Here is a 17,137-nt window from a genome sequence, read left to right on the forward strand (position 1 = left end):
CGACAAGCAAAGTCAATGGGGTAGCCGGATTCACTTCACAACCATGTAGCTAACTTTACAAGTGCAGTGATTTCCTTAATAACTGTGGCAGGAAAGGTTGCAAAATGGGGCAAAATTCACTTAACAAATGTCTCACTTAGCAACAGAAATTTTGGCTCAGTTGTAAGTCAAGGACTATCTGTTTAACACCATAGAATGGTCAGAATTCGAACCTGTACATTATGGAGTACATACTGGTTTCTAATCTCATGCTTTGTAACTCTAATTTAGGAGAGGAATTCTAGGCATGGGAACATCCATCAGGAAGCAACTTAACCAAGAACTGGGGATCATAGCTCGCTCCCAAGTGCCTGGAAGATTTAGGGGTAATGTCATCAGAAGAAGGGTGTTCACACAATAAAGGGACAACCCCAATTCTTTTCCCGTAATCCAGTGATGGCGAACCTTTTAGAGACTGAGTGCCCAAAAACTGCCCCGCCCCATCGCTTTGCCACGCCCACTTCACCCCTCCCCGCCCCCGCCGGGCCACCCACCACCTCCACGGCCCACCACAGATCGCTCAGGCGGTCCTGCAGTGCCATGGTGGCCATGCCTTCCACCCGCGTCCTGCATCATCTACGCGCAACGGGGCGTGAGGGTGGAGTCTTGTCCCTGCTGCCCAGCTGCCATGTGCTTGGCTGCACTGCTCTGCACCCGGGGGTGACTCTCCTCCGAGGGGGCTGCTGATGAGGAGGGGGCCACGGTGGGAGGCAGGGGTGGAGTGATGGCGTGCATGCCCACAGAGAGGGCTCTGTGTGATGGTGACCAAAATTGGCTGCAGTATTCCAAGTATTCCAAGTTTTTTTTTTTGTCTGTGCCACCAGTTTCCCCATACTAAATCCCTTTATTGAGATGGTTACCCTGAAGATATTTATAGGCAGTGTCCTGCGAGGTGCCTTTCTTTCCAGGATATATATATATAAAATGGAATTCCCTCGATGCCTGAACCGAGACGTGAAGTTCAGTTTCTAGTATCAAATTTTCAAGCCTGCTTGATGAGGAGCTGCTAGATTGGCTCTGGTGGCCGAGGATTTGTTGAAGTATTTTCAGAGAACAGAATTTTTTAACCAAGCTGCTCCATCCAGTACGACGCCTACACTCCCAATATGTTCTTGCTAATAGAACAAGCTTTTTTTCGTTTGGACGTGCTGAATTAGAAGGCCTGTTTCCCAGTTTATTGCACTTGTCTACAAGGACCCAGGATTACTTTCCTCCTGGTAACCAGCCTCTTTCTCTCCCCCCTTCCCTTTTTTGTTCCAATTTCAATTTCTCTGGGGAGATGCCTCTGGGTGTAATCCTGTCGGTGACGGCACCGTCCTGAAAAACACTTCTACTTTTAGCCTACTTTTCTGACCTTTTCCTACTCCTGCTAATTATTCCAAACTTCCCTTGTTTTGTACTAAACAGCCTCTCCTATCTCTGCCTCCTTCTGCCTTTTTAAAATGACTGACCCCCTTTATTGGTCTCTCCACACCCTCCCTCCTTGCTGCTTGCAGTCTATGTCCTGAGCTTGTCCTCCCACATTTTGTAGATTAAAATAGGGACATGCTTACGTCATGTCATGAACCAAAGGTCGCTCCCCAACTGCTGTTATTTATTTCTCCCCAACCGGCTCTGTTTGTTACATGCAGCAATGATTTGTTCTTCCGAAGATGGTCCTTTGCTGATTAAAAACAATATTTTCCTGCTAAATGTCCATGAAAGGTAATAATCTTGCTCTCTTTCTTTCCCACTTTGTTTCTTCCCTGTTGATATTCCATTGATCAGTCTTCTTGGTTTCACAAATACTGTCTTGTTACTGAACTTATATACCGTACGGGTAATCCTCAATTGACAACAAGCTCATTTAGCAACCAAAGTTAACAACAGCCCACTGAAGAAAGTGACTGGCAACCGGTCCTCCCACTTAACAACGGTTGCAGCATCCCCATGGTCACATGATCAAAATTTGGACCTGTGGCAATCGACATGTATTCAGAACGCTTGTATATGGTAGGGTCCTGTGATCACCATTTGTGACCATCTCAGCCAGTTTTAGACAAAGTCAGTGGGGGGAGGGAGGAAGCTGGATTTGTTTAACAACTATGTGATTCACTTAACAACCACGGCAAAAATGGGGTAGTGCAACTCACTAAACAACCACTTTGTTTAGCTTTGGACATTCTGGTCCCAACTGTGAGCATAAATTGAGGACTTACCTATATAGGAAATAGCAATGGATACATTGTGAAAAGCATCAACAATCTCCAAGAGATTTAAAATATACCCCAATTTGAAATGTGAGAGGATGAATTTTGGATGAAGATGATGCATTCATATACTTTATGTGCTGGAACATTAAACACTATTCCTTTAAGAAACAGCCTTAAGCTTGTTGAATGTACACATCGTATTACCTTGTGGTTTGTTGAATGGACCAAAACAGCCAGTTTCACCCACAATGCTTAGCCGAAACCAAAGAAACCACGATAAACTTTCTCTACCTCACTAGTGATTGCATGGAATGGCTGCAGCTAGTCAGGGTTTTAGAGAGATCTTTTGGTGGTCCTGATTAGAGAGATGGTAATTTAATCCTGGATCTTGGGTGGACAATGTGCTTCACCCTTGACTTTGCTACGGACCTTCCCACTCTTGACACATCAAGTGAATAGTTTCGGGTGAATTGTTACAGTTTAGAGCTGAAAGATCTTCCTAACCTAGTTTGAGGAAAGTGGAAGCATTTTATGGTGGGCATAATCTGTTCCATGCCGGTCTATTTTGCATTGACTGTAGAGTCTAAATCAGGAGTGTCCAATCTTGGCAACTTTAAGATCTGTGGACTTCAACTCCCAGAATGCCCAACTAGTATGGGAGTTGAAGTCCACAGTCCACAGTTATAAGTCAAGGACTATCTGTACTGCGTTTTAAAGGCAGTCTGGCTCTTAACAAAGGCCCCAATGATTTTCTGCCCAGCTTGTCTCTTCCACTGGAAGGTTAACTTGGATGAAACCATCAGTTAGCTATAGTTCTGCTTGAAGGTCCTGGCCAGGATGGCTTACAAATATAGGAAAAAGTGAGACTTTGCTGAAGGTCCCGTACCCCAAAAGAAAGAAAATATTTATCTTCTAGAGATAGCTAACTCAGTTTCCAACTTCCCCAAAAATATTATTTTTTCCTTTAGCTTCTGTGAAAAGGGAGTGATTCCCTTGCTGAATCCAACCCTGAAAGAAAAGAACGCTGCCTTGAAAACATGGCAACTGCACACCACCAGGATATCCTCCCCCAGCCTTTGAACACAACAACTGCTTTGCTGAACATTGTGTTTGGAAGCAGTTGGTTGCTGTGGTGATGCGCCTGACGTGTCATTTTGAGGGAGATCCCTGAGCCTCAGCGGAGACAGCTTGTCGGCTTGCAGATGTCCCTGATTAATAGGCAGCCTCAGCAAGGAGCATCCAGAACTAGCAGCAGATGACGCTGCCTGTCTTGTTAGCAAGAGCCAGACCAGTGGCATGGCTGGCTGCTGTTTGGAATTTCTTACTTCCTAGAGAACCTTGACATTTTCTCTTTAAGGCTGGCAAGCAACCTGGCTGTCAGAGCTGCCTCAACGTGGTCTTCTAAGCAAAAAAACATCCTTAACCCCATTTGTTGAGAAAGGTTTGGGAATAGTTTACTAAATGTCAAGTGAATTATAAGTAGTGCCAAGCCAAGAGGGTTCATGTGCCAAATTTTTCCCAGTTAATTTTCCTCCCTTAGTCTCTTCCCATTGCTCGTCTCTCATTGTCCGATCAACTTTAAAAGAGATGTTTTGGAAACAGTCACTCTGCGTATTGGCATTCTTCTCCCGACCATGATTGTCACAGACAACTGTCTTCACAGTTCAGTTTCGCTTTCCCCCAAGCCTTCCCTCTCCCTTCCAGCCTTCCCCCCCCCCCATGGTTCATGGTAGACTGGCAGTGAAGTGCCAGTTCAGACACTGGCTAACTCCTGGGGTTTTCCAATCTTGTGATCCTTGTAGTATCCTACATTCAGGGTAGCGCTTACAGAGCCTAACCTAGTTGAATTTGCTGTCTTTCATTAGACACCCTTCCTTGAAGCAAAAAAGGGTGACTTTTCAAAGGCTTTTTTTCAAAGGCTTTTAAATTGTACAGTTGACAGAGACATCTCCATCATCAAGGGTGGGAAAATGTACTTGTCCTTCCAAATGGAGCTTTTTGGGTTTTAGATAGTCCCACTATTACTTTGATTGTCTTCCAGAGTGACTCTAGCTTGCTCAACAAGCAAGGTTAAAACAGATCTTGGCTTATTGGGAAGGCAGCCATTGGCTGGATCTCCCTGTTTCACACATGCCAGGGGGGTGTTCCTGCCTCCTTAAGCAATCATAACACCGTGTTTCAAGCTTGACAACTTTCAGATATGTGGACTTCAACTCTCAGAATTTGCCAGCCAGCATTCTGGTAGTTGGAAGTCCACTCTCTTAAAGTTGCCAAGGTTGAAAAACACTGAATTACAGCCATAAAGTCAACCATGATTATGTTTGGCTGCACCAAACTATAAATTCTGTATCTCCCATTGTATAGTTTTGTTAATGGTGCAGTGCCCTTTGAAGCTCAAAGGGTCTTTTGTGTAATATGATAAGCCCTGTAAAGTTTATCAATCCTTTATTATTGTCCCCTGCAAATGGCATATAATATTTTTTTTATCATCAGAAATAACAAATTACTGGAAGTTCAGATTGGAAAAGTGTATTTCTTCTTTTTTATTATTTTCTCTTCCTTCCCTCCCTTCTTTGGCCACGCTTGCCAGCAAAACCCTCTTTTAGTTGCATTTTTTAAAAAGTTGAATTTGATGTGTTTTTAACTCGCTGTTCTTCCAAGAGGTATCTGTTTTTCAGGTCTGACGTCTGCTCAGAAGCTGTCAAATATATATTGTTTTTCTCATATCTGGTCTCATGTCCCAACATCTGGGGCAATAGCAGTCAGGGTTCAGCGAGGTTTGCATGCCATTTCCACGTGGTCAGTAGCAAATCCAATTTGTGTTTTCTTTTTGAAGTTTCTGCTAGTTGATAATGGGAAAACAGTAACAGGAAAAAGAAGATGCTATATTAAATAAAACTGAGCTCTTTTTAAAATTCTTTCCTGCCTTATTCTTTCTATATGGCAAGAAATTATGTAAAAGGGATCTATTTGTCCAACAGCATGACAATTTCCACCCCCCCCTCCAAAAGTAAATTGTGGTAATGAAACTGGCAAAAGAAAATTTAGTTTGAAAATTAACTAGCTCAGACTTGGGAGATGCAGAGTTGGTTTTTTTTTTAAATTGATATTGAATCTCCATGGAAAAATTGTTCGTTCCTCCTTCTTCCTGGTTTCATGATCCAGAATGGAGAACAGGCAGCCTATTCTCTGTGTATGGACACATTCAAATGCAATGTGAGAGAAGAGTAGAAATATACACACAAGCACACAATGCATAGACCTTCCCTCTTCTTTTTCATACACAGAGGCATCTATATGTCCAGCTCATGATTAATCTCTGTAGGGAACTGCACGTACAGATATACAATTAAGGTGACCAACCGTCCTCCTTTAGGGAGGACAGTCCTCCTTTTGTAAGTTGTGCCCTCCCTCGAAAAGTGTCCCCCTACATGTCCTCCTTTTCGATATTTGAAGACTAATCTGCAGGGCTTTTTTTTTCTCATAGAACGCTTAGAACTGCGTTCTGGCACCTTTTTTTGGATGGGGTTTTTTCAACTTTTGCATGAGCTGTGCTACTCCTGCTATTGGCTTTCGAAAGCCAATAGGAATTGCTGCTGAGCGCGCCAAAACACCCGGCTGGCAAACTTTGCACATGCAAGTTGTCTGTATTATTGTTGCAATGAATAAAATGTTTCTTTTATTTACGATATTGTTTTCTTCAATTTATTTGTGTCCTCCTTTTCATTGTAAAAAAGTTGGTCACCTTATATACATATTACTTCTTTACATAGAAGAAAATACAGATGCCTCTAATGACCTCTCCTGTCCCTTCCCCTCCCTTCTTGTTCTTTCCTCTCCCATCCTGTGCCCCTCCCCTCCCCTCCTCTTCCCTCCCCTCCCCTCCCCTCCTCTCCTCTCCTCTCAACTCCCTCTCCACCCCACTCCCCTCTCCTCCCCATCACGAGCTCCAGGATATTCTTATACTGGTGCTTTTGTTATATTTTCCATTGGGGAACCTACAAAAATATTGAAGGAGGTTGGAGGGTTGAAACTATTAAAGAGGCCAATGGAAAACTTTTTTCTGCTCACCTGAGCTTCATTTTGACTAAATAAAGCATTTGTTGTGGTGATGGCCAACTACCTTTAACTAGCTTTGCTCTTCTACTTTTCCCTTTCCAAACATGCAAGTATTTGTCTTGGTCTGTCCTTCCGGATATTCTTGGCCAATGAATGGAGGGCACTGATTGTGGACAGAAGACAAGTGAGCTTTTCAGAGTAAAAGTGTTAGAGACTAAGTTCCACAGAAGCTCTTCAGAACTTGTAATTGACACCACACATAACAATCTCCAGAAAATGGGCTCTGCACCAGCAACATAAATGTTTGGGACACCCCACTTTCCCCCGAGTTCATGTAACACTTTAAGACAGAATGTGATTTATTTAAGAAAGATGGGCTAAATAAATCATGGCTTAGCAGGGTGTCCAGTCGCATATGCACTGGATGGAATTAGAATGTTCATACTCCCATCTCTTGCAGGGAGAATGGCTTGATAGAGCTTCAGTAAGAAATAGAGCAAAGTACTATCTGAATAATTAAGAATGTTTCCCCCCCCTTCCTGAGAAAGTGTGACCAGGCGGTTCTTATTTTTGGAAACAGCGTACGTGCACTGCTTGTGACACGTGTGCATAGGAAGCAGGAAGTACAAAGGCTGCAAGACATGTGTGAAGTCCATTTGCACCAGAAATTTATTTATCCTTAAGGAAGTAACAAAACCCAGATCTTTTTTAGAAACTAACAGTGGCATGAAGAAATAGAATTTGCAACCCAAACCTTGCCCCCTCTATGTGTGAGAAATAAGCTCAACTAGAGGTTTCAATTAATTTTTTGTCACAAGAAAGCAGTAGCACTATTTTTTTCCAGTTTTGTAACAATAAAGCAGAATAGAAATGAGTGAAACGATGAACAGTTAAAATGGGAACACTAGCTTTGTGTAAATATCAAACTAAGCCATAATGCATTTTGACTATGGATTAAGCCCATTGTATGATTCCAGACTGGTTTATGTCACTGTGGTTTGTACATCAGGATTTATAGCATTCTGTGAATCCAACTAGTTGTAGTTTACTATAAATTATTTTTAATATTTTCAAGACGGTCTTGACTGCTTGTGACTGCCTTGAATAACTCCTGCAGTGGTTTGCCATTGTCTCCTTCCTAGGGCTGAGAGAGTGACTGGCCCAAAGTCATACAGCTGGCTTTCATGGTAAAGCAGGACTAGAACTCACTGTCTCCTGGTGATTGGCTCAAAGTCACCCAGCCAACTTCATGTCTAAGGCAGGACTAGAACTCACCATCTCCTGGTGATTGGCCCAAAGTCACCCAGCTGGCTTCATGCTTAAGGCAGGACTAGAACTTACTGTCTCCCAGTTTTCAGCCTGGTACCTTAACCACTACACTAGAGTGGCTTTTATTACAAACCATTACTTAGTGTTATGTGCACAATCAAATCATGAAAAACTACAGTATACAGTGAATGGCTGTTACAACTAGAAAATGGGTGCCTTGAAACAGATCAGTTTCAGGGCTGTCAATGAAAAGATAGTGTGTAGACATTCTAATATTTCCCACATAACATGAAAAAGCACAGAAAGATTATAATTGGGAGATGCTTTGATCCCAGTGAAATCCATTTTTAAAAAATTCTTCAATGAATTAGGGCAATTTCGTAACGGAAATGATTCTTGCTGCAGGTTTCAGTTCCACGATTCAGACTTACAACCATTTGTTTAATAACCATTTGAAGTTATAACAGTGCTGAAAAAAGTGAGCCATGACTAGTCCCCACATTTAGGACTGTCACAGTGTCCATCTGATCACATTACCCTCTGTGATCTTCCCAGTCTGCTCCTAGACAAGCAAAGTCAGTGGGGAAGCCGGCAGGAAGTCAGAATCACTTAATGTCATGGGCCTAACGACTGTCATAAAATTGGATGCAGTCGCAGGAAGTACCACTTAGCAACAAATCTGGTCTTTATTATAATCACAAATCGAGGACTACCTATAGTGATAGGAAATGAAGCAAAACCACTGCTAAACACAGTTAATGTTTTACTATGTATGGTTTACTAGTGCTAATAGCCATTAAGTTAGAAAGTTGTCGTGGGATTCAGCTACATATTATGGTGCAATCTGTGTTTATATATTTGGCAAAAGGAATTTTTAATTTACCGTTCTAAATCAGCTCCCTAAGCATCTCATAGCAGTTAAACTGTAACATCATTAAAATAATTAAGTAAAACAGATGAAAGAGTCAGAGAGAGTAGGAATTCCTGATTTTTGACAGGGGATCAAACATTCCAAAAATATGCGGGAAAATGAAAAACCTGGGTGGGAGGCAGTAGTTTGGAAATAAGAAAGAAAGGAAGTTTAAAATGGGAAGTGTGTCACATTTAGCTAAGAGGGTTGGAGAAGTGTGGCCAAATGCTTAATGGGCATTTCTATTTTCTTTAGTGTCTGACATTAAACAGACTGAGGTTTAGTCTGTAGTCAAGGCAAGAAGCACAACTATGATTACTAGTTCTATCTTGTCTATGGAGATTCTCAGTCATCCAGGTCATAGTTATCCCAAAGACAATTTTTCACAAGGCAACTGAACGTTCTTGTTTTTCTTTGAAGACGTTTCGCTTCTCATCCAAGAAACTTCTTCAGCTCTGACTGGATGATGGGGAATGGTAAGATTTATACTCCTGTAGAAAGCTGTTCATTTGCATTCTTTTAGCAAATTGTTAAAGCTACCTGGAGGCTTATCTGTGTCTTCACAGTCCTTTCAACAGTTCCAAGAAGGCTCCACACCCATTTGCACTACTCAGGTGACCCTGAAGACACAGGTAAGCCTCCCAGTAGCTTTTAACAACTCGGTAAAAGAACACAAATGAACAGCTTTCTGCAGGAGTATAAATCTTTCCATTCCCCACCATCCAGTCAGAGCTGAAGAAGCTTTTTGGATGAAAAGCAGAACATCTTCAAAGAAAAACAAGAATGTCCAGTTGCCTCGTGAAAAAGCATCTTTGGGATAGGTCCATCTTGACTGTAAGGTTGCATTAACAGAGTCTTGCAAATCTGAAAGTGCTGCTATCTTCTCAAAGGTGTTTTTTTTTTTTCAAACAGCAACTGGACTGTTTCTTCTTTATGGAAGCAGAAGATCATCACATTTGGCTTCTCATCCCAGAAGCGTCATCAGTTGTGACTGATGTGAGTCACAAGTGATCAAGCTTTAGGGATGAGAAGCCAAAGGTTGTCTTTTTACGTAAAGAAAAAAAACAGTCCAGTTGCCTAAAGCACCCTTGAGGCAACTATGACCTGGATGACTGAGAATCTCCATAGACCAGTGTTTCCCAAACTTGACAATTTTAAGGCATGTGGACTTCAACTCCCAGAATTCCACAGCCAGCATTGCTGGCTGTGGAATTCTGGGAGTTGAAGTCCTCATGCCTTAAAATTGTCAAGTTTGGGAAACACCGCCATAGACAGACTGCTCTCTTCATTTTCCCAATAACTAGGGAGGGCCCCTTCTGAGACGCTTTCTCCACCCCCCACCCCCCAATTTCTCGTTTGGACTCAAATTTTGTTCATCAGACCATTGTCTAGTTTGCGGCTCTTCTTCCTGTCTTCATTTCCACATTGTACTACACAGCCCCACTCCTTTAAATTCTGGCTCAGATCAGTGGGGTTGCTCATTAGCAGAATTGATGACACTTGTTAAGTGCCGGGGAAATCCGGAGGTTCAGGCAGTTCAAACGAGTATAAAGATATATTGCAAGCTTAAGCTCTCTACAAGAATCTGAACTACTCACGGTCAAGGGAAAATGAGCAGGAAATAAGAAGGCATTCAAGGTGGGCTGGACTTAGATCTCTTGCAGGCGCGCAGGGACTCATGATGTGTTTGACTCTTCCCTCTGGCTCAGCCTGGTCATCTCCTACAACATGGCTTGGCATGACGGAAAGTGTCTATCTTGGAAATACCCAAATCAGTTCAAGCATTTTGTACATTTTATTAATACTACTAAATGTGTATGCCACCTTTAGTCTGTGCTCTTAAAAGAAGTGTCCAGAAAAAGGAGCAATACAAAGATTTGGAGGTCAGAAATCAAGACCATTTTGTGTGTGTGCGTGAAATGATCAGTTGTAGTTTGGAGGGTTTAGATCACCTACATAAAAGCGAGCATCCATTTTTATTTTTCCTCTGTCATATTTTACCATATGAATATTTCTTACGATCACTTTTCAGTTGGGCAGCATCAGTGCCCCTTTAATCGTGCTTCACTTGATTCATAATAATTGCCTTCAGTGCTTCATTCACTCATAATGTCTAGATCATATAGCTAGGAAATGCACTTTCCAGTGTATCACAGATTAAATTTCCAAGGCTAAAGGTAGACAGATATACTTGAGAATTAAGTACTGAACGCCTTCTGAGCAGACACATCTTCTGGACAGATTCTTACTGGAGGACCGCTTACTTGCAGTCCTGATTGTTATGCTGGGCAGTGGTCTTAGCTGTCAATCTGTTGCCTTTCTGCCTTTCCATTTGTGTGTGTTTGTGTTCATGTATGTATATGTATGTGTGTGCACACATTAGTGTGAAAGAAAGAAAAGGTGAAGAACCAGCATAATTCTTTTTATTGTTGCATGGTGAAACTTGTTTAATTTAGATTAAAACTGTGGATGGGTGGGTGGGTAGGTAAGTAGATAGATAGATAGATAGATAGATAGATAGATAGATAGATAGATAGATAGATAGATAGATAGATAGATAGAGGAGAGGGGGAGAGAGAGAGAGAGAGGAAGGGAGGCAGTTTTGGTTTAGCAATTGTCTTGTTTAGTGACCATTCACTGTTACAACAGTGATGAAAAAGTAACTTGACTACCAAACTTTGCATTTATAACTTTCACAGGTCTGTAAAGCAAAGCAAAGCTGAAGAAATAGCATAAGCACAGTTGCGGTATTACTTACCAGCTGCTTTGCTTAAGGACCAAATTGCTGATCCTAGTTGTGGTTGTTAAATAAGGATTGGCATATTATAAAATTGACGTAAGGAGCCAGCTTCATTCTCTTATTATCCTATGCTGAAACATGTTGAACCTTGAATAAAAATGCCTATACATACGTACATACATACATACATACATACATACATACCTGCTTGACATACATACATGAAATTGCCATACTATAAAATTGGAGGCATCTGACAGTTCCTGTACTGCTATGCCAATATGCATTTCCGTCCAGCTTGCCACCAACTGTAACATTCTTATTCTGTTTTATGTTTTTTATTCTTATTTCATTGTTAACATATTTTATTTTGCACTCTGGTTTCTGACTGCAATAAACTCTGCCTTTCCTTCCATTATGACAATTGGGCACAATTTTTAATGCATTTGAGTGCTGAAGAATTTTTTTAAAAAGCTGATTTCATCTTTTAGGCTCCTACTGAAGTGATAATTACAAGTTACGATAATTTTTCTTCAGTTTGCAGAGACATAGGAGTCAGGCTTCTAAGGATAGAAGTAATGGATCTTTGCCTTTTTCTCAAGAACAGCTGTGGATGTTACAATCTCTTGCCACAGAAAAATCATGTTAATTATGTCTTGCACCAAGTGCTTCCTTTTGTTTCTACTAAATTCTACTGAATTCCCCCAGTTTTGAGAGACAACCAGTTCTCTCTCTTTGCTTTCTTAATCCCATTCTTATTTTCTTCTAGGTGTGAATGAAATGGGAGCCACATTTCATTGGAAAAATAAAGTATCGGAGAGGGAATATAACAGAGACTATTAAAACAGCTTTAATCTTACCTATGATTAGTTTTGATCGAACTACCCCTTTCAAGAGTAGCTGATTTAGTAAAATAACAAGATAACTATGTATTTGCAATACATCATCAGCATGTTCAGAAAAGGTTTTTGTAACATTTGCTGGACCTATCCATTTAGTGAAAATAGACTAAACTTTTGATTATTGAATGGATTGGAACTATAATAAATAGTAAAATGGCTGAACATGTCACTGTTCCTGCAATTTGATCCCTAAGTACAGGTAGTTCTCGTCTTATGATGACAATTAAGCCAAAAAATTATGTTGCTAAGTGAGGTATGTGTTAAGTGACTTTTGCCCCAATTTACAACCTTTCTTGCCATTATTATTAAATAAATCACTGCAGGTGTTAATTTAGTAACCTAGTTAAGTGAATCTGGCTTCCTTATTGACTTTGCTTGTCAGAAAGTCACAAAAGATGATCAGCCGAGCCCGGGACACTGCAATGGTCATAAATATAAGTCAGAGGAGAAGCATCTGAATTTTGATCACATGACCTTGGGGATGCTGCAATGGTCATAAATGTGAAAAATGGTCATAAGTCACTTTAGTCTGTGCTGTTGTAACTTTTTTGAATGGTCACTAAAATGAACAGTTTTAAGTCATCCTTATCTGAATCACCATCTCTTTGAAATAGAGTTGGTTTTTTTCCTCTTTTTGTATCACACAGTGGAAAGCAACATATTCTATAGAGATGTCAGCATTTCATCTTTATGAAATGTCTTCTTTAAGATAACAGGCTAATACTAATATTGATTTCGATTTAGTACCAAATGAAGGGCCATTTATTCAGCAGGTTTCTGAGTCTGGCTGAGTCCAGCTTGGCCTCTGTTTGTTTTTACAGCCTACACTTAGTTATCGCTACTTATCCTGCGTTGTTTTTATTACTCCGGAATGTATCTATGTGTATTTTGCTTCAATTAACAAACTTACAAAAAAAGTTTGCACTGTCAACATCTTAAATGCTTTAATTAGGTTCTCTCCACTCTTCCAATGCACATATGATGCAATGGATTTTGTTATTTAAATATGGGAGGGCGATAGTTGGAATCATATGCTGACCCAATATAAAAGTCAAGTGGAAAACTAGCTTATCAGAGCAGTGGATTGAGCTACTCTGTTGGGTGCTGTTTTCGTTATATTGGAAGCAAGGTAGTTCTGACTTTTGTTTTAACTGACTGCCTTCAGAAAAATGCTCATTTCTCTCCTTGATGTTCTGTTAAAAAAAACTAATGTTATGGGATCTGACACCCAAGACATCATGCTAAAGGATGCGCGTTCTTCTTCTTTTTCCAGATCACCAGAAGTTGGAGCGAGAAGCTCGCATCTGCCGTCTCCTGAAGCATTCCAATATTGGTAAATATTCTTTGGTTAAGAGGGAAATGGAGAAGAGGGGGATGAGATGGGATGGGATGATGTACATGGTAAGTATGAAGACTGTCTATATCAAAGTTTCTTAACCTTGGAAACTTCAAAATGTGTGGATTTCAATTCCCAGAATTCTGAGAGGTCCATGCATCTTAAAGTTGCCAATTTGCATTGAATAATATGAAGAATATTCCGAGTACTGAACCAGTCAAACCAGTAAAAACTTTGTGGTAGATTTCCTCTTTGCTATCCTCTTAAGTAGTAGGGTGAAGAAAAAAAATGCGAGACTAAAAAAAACCTGTTTGATGGTGATTTCTCTTACCATACTTGTGAAATTGCTACACAAATATAAACTCTAGTGTGATATTATAGTGCCTTTACTTGTGGACTTTTTCACTGATATTAATCAGCTTTGTGAAAACCTGCCTTGGACGGCTGATCTAGAGGGTTTCTTTTTTAAAAAATCCTAGTAAAATGGGCCATATTTTGCCCTTTTCCATTTTTGCTTGCTCCAGATTTGTTTCTGACTTCAAATCAGGGTGAAGACTTTAAATCCAGAAACGCGTAGGAGCAACTGAAGTTCATACCCCTGGCAAGGATTCAGTTTGGGGGAGGCTGAATGGCTTCCCAAGGAAAAATAGAATGAGGTTGTTCTTTGCTGATCCTTTGGGGGCTCTATGCATGTGTGTGTTTGTGTGTGTTGTGTCAAAATCTGCTGTAATGTTTTTTCTATTTGCTTTTAGTTCCTTGATTATACAGGCTTTAAAATGGCTTAATTTTGATTTATTATTCAAACAAGGCTTGGCATATACCAAGAATAATTTATACTTAACAGTAATTGTGAAATTAGGATGAGTTTAAAATGTAGTCTTTAGATCCAACTACGGCTCTCACCCAAAAATCTGTGCATTATTTATTCTAGAGATCTCCCTAGATTTCGGTCCATGATCAACATTCAAGAAATTTTGGCTTGCCACTTCACTCCTCTGCATCCAGGAGAAGAATTATTTTATCTCAGTTTGCCTGTTTTTAAGGCTTTTCAGAAGGCCCTTCCTAACAAACTTCATGAAATTGAAATTCAGACTTATTCTTGTGGCATCGCATAGTTATTGCAAAACCCTTAATAGAGATTCCCATCATTTAATCTCCCAAGGTGGTCTGAAAAATGTCCTGTCACTTGAGTGAATGCCCCTGGCGTCCCTTCTTCTGCTTTATTTTGAAGAAAAGCCGGATACAAATGCAAAGATGGCGTTCCACAATTGTTACTGTGAAAGGTGGACGTGCATTTTTTTCCTTGATCAACAGGTCAATCTGCCCCCTTTGTTCCCAGTGCAGCATGGAGCCACTTTTAAAGACTTTTGCAAATCCATTGCAGTTGCTAATGACAACAAAGTTGGTAGAAGAAGAGCTTCCAGGAAGCATCATCTTGACCAGCTCCCTCTCCATCTCAGCCAAGTAGGCAATTAAAACTGAACTTCCTGCTTGCTTTAATGGACTCAGTGTGTTGATGCCAGTTAATTTTTATGTTTTAATCCTTATGGGGCTTTTTGGCTCTTTTAGAAAAATCTTCTGTTCTCCCCCCCACCCACCCCCACCACCACCCATTGCATTAGTTTCTATGGAAACTGTGTCGTCATGGGTACCTTCTGGTTAGATTTAGAGACAGCCACAAGTGCAAAAGGAAAAGAAACGGTTTGTTGTGCAATGAAATTGAAATAGATGCACTTCAGATATGGGTGGGTGATAACAGCAGGAGCAGAAGATTCCTGGGTCCAGAAAGTGGATTGGACTGGATTGCCTGCAACTGTCAGGTAGTTTGCTTGCTTTTGATGGCATGCAGTATGCAAAACAGCCTTCACGTCTATGAACAGCAGTTTAGGGCTTAGGATGATGTCCAATTTTGGTTTACTCAGCAAATCATGGCTTTGCTTTGACTGACAGAAATGCTCGGTCTCGGTGTGTAATGTAAGTCCTTTAGGCTTTGAAGCTGAATTTCTTCAGAGAGTTTTGAGGAAGTTAGGTGTTCATTGTCAGGAAAAGTGAGGAGGCATTAGTCATATGGGCTGCGTTAATCTTATTTGGTTTAGAACAGGGGTCTTCAAACTTGGCCCTTTTATGACTTGTGGACTTCAACTCCCAGAATTCCTCCACGTGTGCCTGGCTGAGGAATTCTGGGAGTTGAAGTCCACAAGTCATAAAAGGGCCAAGTTTGGAGACCCCTGGTTTAGTAGTGAAATTAGATAGGTTGCAATTATTCCCTGATCTGCGACAGGCTCTCCATTGTCTGTATAAGAGTCATGATCCCTATATATGATATGATATGAAAAAACAGTGTGCCTTATATTTTCCATTCATTGCAAAATCTGTTACTCTGAGATCTCCCCCAATCTGAAACCCTTTCCTTTACTGTGAAGTAGATTTCTCTTATTAGTTGAAAAGTTTTGTATTCCTCTCAGTCATATTCAATCTTCCATACATTGGGCTTCATAATATAAGTTGTAACAATGCAGGTGGACCTGGCCATTGGCAGTGAAATGCATTATCCGTCATAGTCCCAAAGGTGACTACTTTTTAAAGAGTTAACTGGACTTCCTTTGTTTTTCCTTGAAGAGGTTTCGCTCCTCATCCAAGAAGCTTCTTCACTTCTGACTGAATAGTGGAGAATGGAAGGATTTATATTCTTTGCAGACAGCTGGTCATTAGCATTCTTTCTGAGAGTTGTTGAGGCCACGTGGAGGTTTAAGATAAACTACCCTGTTGGCCCTGAGGGTGCAGATAAACCTCCAAGTGGCCGCAACAACTCTCAGAAAGAATACTAATGACCAGATTACTGCAAGGAGTATAAATCCTTCCATCTTCCACCATTCAGTCAGAACTGAAGAAGCTTCTTGGATGGGAAGCGAAACATTTTCAAGGAAAAACAAAGAAAGTCCAGTTAACTCTTGAAAAAGTAGTCACCTTTGGGACATTATCCATAATATATTTGAGGACAGATCAGCAGTTGTATCTTGCTTATAAGCTTGGCCCTGTTTTTGTGTTTCCCGCTAGACATTTCCTCTGGGTTGGAAAACTTTCTAAGACATCAGCATTTCTTTCCAACTACTCCCACCCCTCCTTTTCAATTTAATTAACCTCCTTTTAGCAAGGAGTAATATATCTCTCCCAAAGCCAGGTAGCAGAAGCAAAATTCGGAAAGGCATATTTTCCCTTAATTCTTCAGAGAAAGAATCCACGTTCCTTTTCACTGCTCTTATTTCCCTACACCAATTCTTGGCAGCCAAACTAAATCTTCTCCCCTTGGTTTTTGACAGCATTGGGGTGCTTTAGTCTGAAGTGGTGCTTTTAGAAAAGGAGATAAGTGTGTACACAACACTAAGCAAGCTTAACATTAACTATAGGTAAGAAGAGACTTGGTTTGTCTCAAGGATAGTAACATGTAAACATTGCCAACAGCAGCTTGCTATCATTATTACTGTCTGTTTATTTACTTAAAAAAAACCCAAATGTATATACATCATGATTTAATTGGAACTAAGATGTGCAGGGTAGAGAAAGACTAGCTGTCTTCCCAAATCCTTTAGGTTTGCATTCACTGAGAGACAGAATCAAGATCACGTGAAGTATTGGTAGCACTGTATAATGCTTTGGTAGATAATATTTGGAATACTGCATCCAGTTTTG

At 40.6% G+C, this 17,137-nt stretch overlaps 1 protein-coding gene across 14 annotated transcripts in view; it reads left to right on the forward strand.

Moving 5' to 3' along the window:
* The window catches only part of CAMK2B (calcium/calmodulin dependent protein kinase II beta), a 174,908-nt gene that overhangs the window by 67,633 nt on the left and 90,138 nt on the right, over positions 1-17,137 (forward strand). For all 14 annotated transcript variants that reach the window (XM_039356421.1, XM_039356424.1, XM_039356418.1 and 11 more), the window contains exon 3: positions 13,385-13,444. In XM_039356421.1, coding sequence (XP_039212355.1) covers positions 13,385-13,444 — 60 coding nt within the window. The remainder of the gene's footprint in view (positions 1-13,384; positions 13,445-17,137) is intronic.

The sequence above is a fragment of the Crotalus tigris genome, unplaced genomic scaffold, assembly GCF_016545835.1.
Source record: "Crotalus tigris isolate CLP2741 ecotype Arizona unplaced genomic scaffold, ASM1654583v1 scf7180000018825.4774228, whole genome shotgun sequence".
Classification (NCBI taxonomy): domain Eukaryota; kingdom Metazoa; phylum Chordata; class Lepidosauria; order Squamata; family Viperidae; genus Crotalus; species Crotalus tigris.